At 42.4% G+C, this 7481-nt stretch overlaps 1 protein-coding gene across 1 annotated transcript; it reads right to left on the reverse strand.

The window, feature by feature from the left end:
- Nucleotides 1-5096: 5096 nt before the first annotated feature.
- LOC308561872 (olfactory receptor 2A7-like) lies at nt 5097-6029 on the reverse strand (the record flags this gene model as incomplete). The annotated part of the gene is made up of 1 exon (XM_081147410.1): nt 5097-6029. The coding sequence occupies one exon, from the start codon at nt 6027-6029 to the stop codon at nt 5097-5099; it is 933 nt and encodes a 310-aa protein (XP_081003536.1).
- Nucleotides 6030-7481: the final 1452 nt, after the last annotated feature.

Consider the following 7481-nt stretch of genomic DNA (forward strand, 5'->3'; position numbering starts at 1 on the left):
GGATTTTGTCAATAATATGTTGTTGAAGGATCAGTAAAGCAGGTTTTGACTTCTGATCTTTTTTTTTTTTTAAATCGTCACACGAGGATATTTTTTCCATTGCTTTTCAGAGAGAATAAAAGGGAGAGAGAGAAACATGTGAGAGAGACACACGACTGGTTGCCTCCCTCATGCACCCTGACTGGGGCCACGGATGGAGCCTGCAACCAAGGTACCTGCCCTTGACCAGAATCGAACCCAGGACCCTTCAGTCCATGGGCCAACGCTCTCACCACTGAGCCAAACCGGCTAGGGCTGCTTCTGATCTTTTAATGTCTTTGTTGGGAAAGTGTGCAGTCAGATGAGGAGATTATTAGGGATTAAAAAGAGCACAAAACTATGACAATTCTGTTAAAAATTGAAGGAATTACCCTTTAGGTAGCAGCTCCTGCCCTTTTCTGCACTTCCTCCACAACCTCGACCACACACACACACACACTTATTCATCACTGCCAGGGTTGGGAAAGGCTAACCCTTAAAAGTATTGAGTACTTTCCATGTGTCTGGCTCTGTTCTCCAAGTTATGGATAAAGGATGAAACGTGTATGGACAGCACATATTATACAGTATGGTTTTGTTAATGAGACATAAACACAAGCAGTGAACTATGATCACGTTCCCTGAAATGTAAAAGTACTCCATAACATGTCCCAGTGCAGTCTGCTCTGGCTTAAGAAAAATAGTCCATATATTTAGCGTGAATCCATCCCACAGAGAATTAATTCTTCTCTGATCCAGCATCAACGTTCACAAGTTATTGATCTCATGCAGCTACTTCTACACAGTATAAAATGAAACTAACCAACCTCTTTACATGCTTATACTATTTGTGAACAAAATGTTCAACTAAGTCAGCATGAATAATTCCTGAAATTTATTTTCCCCACATGCTTAGTGTGCTAATTAGAGAAAACTGAATTTCCTTACCTTTGTGTAGAAAGAACAGCAGTAGCAAAGTGAAAGTCAACAAAAACCTAGATGCCACAACCCACCTAAGAGGCATTGATGGTAAAATAAAGCAAGGCCCATATCTGGACTCAGGACCTCAGAAGAGGAAAGCACCTAAAGGTCAGGCAGGGTCCTGCTTTCTGGGAGCTTCTATGGGAGCTGCAGGACCCTCCCCTTTGTTCTTGATTGAAAATGGAGTAGAATCCTCAGAAAAGGGGGTTTATACTCTGGTGGGTTCAATCTAGTTGGCAGCTCATCAGGGCTCACTGCAGGTGAGACACAGTGGTGACCTCCACTGGGCAGGATACAGCAACTCTCTTTTCCTATCTCTGCTTTCATCCCAGCAGGACACACAGTGAGAAACACAGGCAGCCAGAGAGCACACCTCTGAGACAAGGTCACTCATTAAAGCCCCCGAATACTCAGCAGTATTTGAATTTCATGAATCCCAGCACTGCCCTAGCCCCCAAATCTGGTCCAGGTGAACCAATAAGGAAACAGAACCCGTGTGACAACGAGTAAGCTCCTGGCACTAACATCTGTAGTTCAGCTTCTCCCCACTGTGATCTGGGTCCCCTGTGTTGCAGCAGAGATGGGATGAAAGGACCCCCCCCCCCAAAAAAAGAGCTGATTCCAGTGACAACTCAAGGTTTGGAGATTCTGTAGACAGCTGGTTGTAGAGGCAGGAGGTGGACTGGGGACTCCAAACAGAGATAAAGGGGTCCCAGTGGGGCTTATTAGGAGCTGACTAAGGGAGGGTTTTCCAGGGACAAACCCATCGGAGGTGTCCTCTAATCTCTATTCTGAAGTGAGGAGATCCGGAGTCTAGTCCCTCAGGGGAGAGGAGGAAGGGACCCTCTCCAAGGCAGCTTCCCCTCAAAGCTTCATGAGACTGAGAGATTTGCTACATAAGACACTGTCATATTGATTTGTACTCTACTGCATTCTTTACTGGACATAAGGGAATCCAAATGTTATTTTGGAAATTTCATATCAATCAATCATGTAATTTACAAGCTAATTTGTTCATTACAGTGTGACTCCTAACTTGCTGGGTTTATGACATGAACATGGGAAAATTGAGCACAGTTATCAAGTTTTGAGAGCATGTCCCCTCTGCTCTGACCCTAACACACATTTAGAAACACCAAAGATGGCCACTGGTCCTATGAAAAGCCTGGTGCGGGCCAGTCAGTCCATAAATATTGCCACCTGTCTTCCTTCCTTTTCTTTTTACATTACAGGTGATCTGCAGAAAATCAGAAAATCTAAAAACTGACATATAGGTGACAAAATTAGGAGCCAACTGATCCTGTGAAAACAATAGTTTAGGACATAGTTTTCTATGTTTGTCATCATCTGACCATCATATATAAAAAGTAAAAAAAAATAGAACAAAGACATTAAAGAATTAACTATAACGCTTAGGGGAAAACAGACTTTACCTGGGGAAACACACCCTTCTCCAGATCACGTGTTTTCTAGGGCCTATCCAGGTGACAGTCCTTTACCTTGTGGACAACTGCTCAAAGTGGTCAGAGCAAAACACACACAGACACAGAACAAATGTGTACAAAGGAAAGTGACACAACACAGTCAGCTCTTAGTTGACATAAACATGTTCTGGGATAGTTACATGACCTTCAGCACTGGGCATTTTCTGTGATCGCAGGCTGTAGTTCAACCTGCATTTGTAACTCTCATGGTTACAGCGAGGTCCACTAGAATCTGAATATGCTTCCTACTTGCAAGTACAAGAAGTAAAAATCAACACATCGGTGACTGAAATAACTCCCAAAGTAAGTCATCTTAAAATTGGTTTACAAAAGTTGGCTTTTGATAAAATAAATATTCAAGTCAAAAATGAACAGATATTCAGAAAGCAATGGCCAGTGTATAATTGATAGAAATTGGAAATTGTTATTAATTGTATTTATGGAGTAATTGTGTTAAAAGATCAAAAGTTCAATGTTTTATTTGAAATCTTGAAAAATGAGAAAATAAAGATGAATTTATTACAGATTACTGAGCACAGAACAAGATACAAACACTTCAGTTGGCAGACACCTGGGTTCTGATTATGTGATTTATTGAGGGAAAATTGTATTCCTACAGTTTTGAAAAAATACCCTTCAATATTATTCAATTTCATTTTCTCTGATTCTGGGTTTCTTTGCCATATTTTTATTTTTTACATATTGCTCAAATTTTTGAAAAGAGAACCAGGGTGTCTTGGATAATGGGTATGAGGGCTCCTTTCCCCCCTTTATAAAGATGGGGAATTGGCATCTGGATGACCAGTTCCTAAAAAGTAAAGAAAGGCAGCCTATACAATAAGTGGTGCTGGGAAATTGGATAGATACGTGCATAAAATGAAACGAGACCACTTTATTATGCCATATACCAAAAAACAAATTCAAAATGGATTAAAGGCTTAAATGTAAAACTCAAAGCCATAAAAATCCTAGAAGAAAACAGAGGCAGTAAAATCTCAGACATATATTCTAGCAATATGTTTTCTGATACATCTCTTAGGGCAAGGGAAACAAAAGAAAAAATAAACAAATAGAACTATGTCAAATTGAAAAGCTTTTGCACAGCAAAGGAAACATCAATAAAACGAAAAGAAAACCCACTGAGTGGGAGAACATATTCGCTAATGATACATCTGATAAGAGGTTAATGTCCAAAATTTATAAAAAATTCAGACAACTCAACACCAAAAAAACAAACAATCCAATTAAAAAATGGGCAAAGGACCTGAATAGACACTTCTCCAAAGAGGACATACAGATGGCCATAGACATATGGAAAGATGCTCATCATCACTAATCATCAGGCAGATTTAAATTAAAACTACAATGAGGTAGCACCTCACACCTGTCAGAATGGCTACCATCAGTAAATCAACAGTTTTATCTGAATTCAAAATCATGGGTTTTTAACCTCTTTTTGGTCATGGAGTAATGTCTACATAACAGACTTCCTTACAAAAGGGATGCTTTGTAAGAAAGAAATCCATATATTTTACTCTTTAAAAATACTTTTCACAAAAAATTATTTTAAAAGTTAAATATTTCCCTTTGATACAGTTTAAGCATTCAGAAGGCTTAATTTAGCACATAATTTGAAGAAAGAGTTGAAAAGTAAAAGTCTCCTTATACACCCTTTCCTACTACCTGTGTTCTGCCACTTCAAAAGTAAGCATTGGGGTTTCATGTTTGATTAAAATGATTATTCAATTTACCTCAAGTCTCTTAATTTAAAAAGCAAATCATTTCTGATCATTTATAGCTCTAATATCATTGGCCAACTAGTCATCACAATAATTACAGTCTATTCTTATTTGCCAGAATGCTCTAAGTTTTGGTCATTTCCCATAAAAGACAATCGGCCAAACCAATGCAAGAGAATGTACAATTCTTGCAAGGACGCAGCTACTTCCATTCTGCTCTCTTCCTCTTGTCTCCACCATCCATGGACCTCCACCTACACTCCAGGAGCAGAGGGAAACAGCCACAGAGAAAGCCCTAATGTGTATGTTTTTAGCATCACATCCTTGGGGGTTTTCTTCCTCTCAGCCACACCACAGTTACACCCTTCATTCTCCTTCCCTTCAAGGCATGGCTCACGCTCTTCCTAATTTAAGTTGGTGATGCATTGGAAGACATCACTAACTATCACTGAAATATGTGGGAATATAAAAAATATTTTAAATGTAGACCCTTTTTTGAAGATGACAGTTGCTAAATTTAAAATATCTAAATAACTGAGATGTAATCAATCTCTCTCAACCCCTATATTTTAAATATTCTGCCGAAACCTTGCTTTATTCTACATTTTGCCTACAAGTCCTGGTGATGGAATATGCATTCATTTCCTCTTACTCAGAGTAGCTCACACACCATATTAAAAGTGTGTGCGCCAGGCAGGCAGTTGGCAGAGGTTCTCGCTTCCTGGGCAGAATGGGCTCTCTTGGGAGGGAGTCATAGGGGCATTTGAAGATGAGAAGGATGCCCTGGAGCATGTCTGTGTATCTTGTGTGGCTACTGGATGAGATGACTCCTCGGGGCCCTTTAAACTCAGCTATTTTATTATTGTTGAGGCTTTCATGCAGATCTCTCCTTGTCAAGCACCCTCTTCAGGGCAGCTTTGACTTCTCTGTTCCTCAGACTATAGATCAGGGGGTTAAGCATGGGGTTGAAAAGGCTGTGGAACAGGAGGAGATATTTCTTCTGCTCCGTGGGGTCCCCATGTCGGGGCCCAACATACATGACAATGGCTGTGCCATAAAAGAGCCCAACCACGCAGAGGTGGGACGAGCAGGTGGAGAAGACTTTCTGGCGCCCGGCCCCTGACCGGATCTTCAGGATGGCCCGGAGAATGTGAACGTAGGAAGCCACGATGGAGGACAGCGGTCCCACCAGCACAGACGCTGCCCCAGCCAAAACCGCAATCTCATTAATGTGGGTGTCCGCACAGGCAAGCTTGAGAAGAGCTGTAATCTCACAGAAAAAGTGATTCACTTTCTGGGGCCCACAGAAGGGCAACGGTAAGAGTAACACTGTATGTGCCAGGGCCAGGAGGACCCCTAACGTCCAGGAAGCCACTGCCAGGTTGATGCAGACTCTCCAGCTCACGAGGACAGCATATCGGAGGGGGTGGCAGATGGCCACATACCGGTCATAGGACATCACCACCAGGAGAAGACATTCTGTCACAGCAAAGCTCAAGAAGAGGAAGGTCTGTGTCACGCAGCCAGCAAAGGAGATGGGTTTGGCTGGGCTCAGGAGGTTTACCAGCATCTGGGGCACCGTGTTGCAGGCGTAGGACATGTCGACGACAGCCAGGTGTGAGAGGAAGAAGTACATGGGGGTGTGCAGGCGGGAGTCCAGCCAGATGAGCCCCAGGATGACCCCGTTGCCCAGCAGGGTGAAGGCGTAGAACAGGGAGAAGAGCCCGAAGAGGAGCATCTGAGTCCCTGGGCTCAGGGGAAACCCCAGCAGGAGGAACTCGGTGACAGAAGTCTGGTTTCCCCCCATTTCCCTGGGAGAGAGACAAGGGAGCTCAGCACGTCTGAAGGCCTGAGGGACGTGTTCCACACGGGGGATCTGTGTGTCACTGCTTCCTCCCTCAGAAAACATCTCCAATGACATTTGTCCCTTGCTAAGTGAATACTACACATTGCAAATGACACAGGATTTTTTCACCGTGACAAGCTAAGCGCTAGTATCCTCTGACAGCATTCGGGAACCTTACCTGTACTTCAAACCTTGGCCACAGTTCAGAACACGTTACTCCTCCACCTGCCTTCACAGCAGCGGGCGCTCCCCGGTCGGTGTGGCCGCGTCTGAGGTTCGCCCGAGTGTGTTCCTGCGTCGCGGTGCACACAGAGCCACGGGGGACAGTGTGGCCTGTGGCCTTGCATCTGTATCTGCGCGAGGAGCACGTCGGAGACCCCTATCAGGTGACCTCACAAATTTGTGCCTCCGTTACATGGATTTCTTGTTAGCCTTGTGGGCTTTACCGGCGGCATAATCTTGAATTACGTCGAGAGAAGGGCGGGCAGACCGCCACACCTTTAGCTAAATTTAAAAGAGAGAACCTTGTCTTCTGACTTTTGTACCCACAGATGGTCTACTCTGATCGTGCTGTTTTGTGATCAGATGTTACCTGCCACCTATTAGCCTCTAATAAATATTTATATTCTACATCTGCATGTGTGTGCCTGATGTATATGTTAGAGAGAGAGTTATATGTATGTCCGCATTCACTTGAATCCTTATTATGTGCAAGTGTGCAAGGTACTGGGTATTTTCTTTATTATTTCCTACTCTATTTCATCAGTAAAAATGCTGGTTGAATTTCTTGATGGGTCATTGCCTGGAATTTTTTTTAAAAATCCTGATCAATATCCAAGACTAGAGCTAAAGCCCTAACTATATACTCCTGTTCATAGAACCTTCAACATGTTTTATAGCTTAACTCTTATATAAAGATATCATTTGTCATGAATCTTTACTTTTTTGCAGCTTATCAATTATTTGAAAGCACTTCTACCACGTGGGTGTTCTGAGCTTTGACTTGTAATTAAACCATCGCTTCTGCTTCCTTGTCTGTCTGATTACACATCCTTCTCAGTCCGGAATCCATCTGAAGTTCACTAAAATAAGAATCCCAGAAAACTCATAACCGAGTTCCTATCTATCAGTCACCCATTCAAATTTTCTGATATGTTAATATCTGCAAGGTTTTATAAGCAAAAGTGTGAAGGTTTTACCCTGTTTCAAAGGCAGAATCAGAATTCACAGTAGAAATATTGGGAGATGACTTCATCTTAGTCCAAGAAATAACTTTTTAACAACTGGAATCACCTCCTTGAAGGAAACTGGTTGTTTTATTAGGACTGAACTTCATGTCAGTGAATGCTTTAAATCAGAGATGGATAGCCATCTATTCAAGATGGGATACCCATGTTATGTGAGAACTTGAAC

The sequence above is a fragment of the Miniopterus schreibersii genome (assembly GCF_964146895.1).
Source record: "Miniopterus schreibersii genome assembly, chromosome: 9".
NCBI lineage: Eukaryota > Metazoa > Chordata > Mammalia > Chiroptera > Miniopteridae > Miniopterus > Miniopterus schreibersii.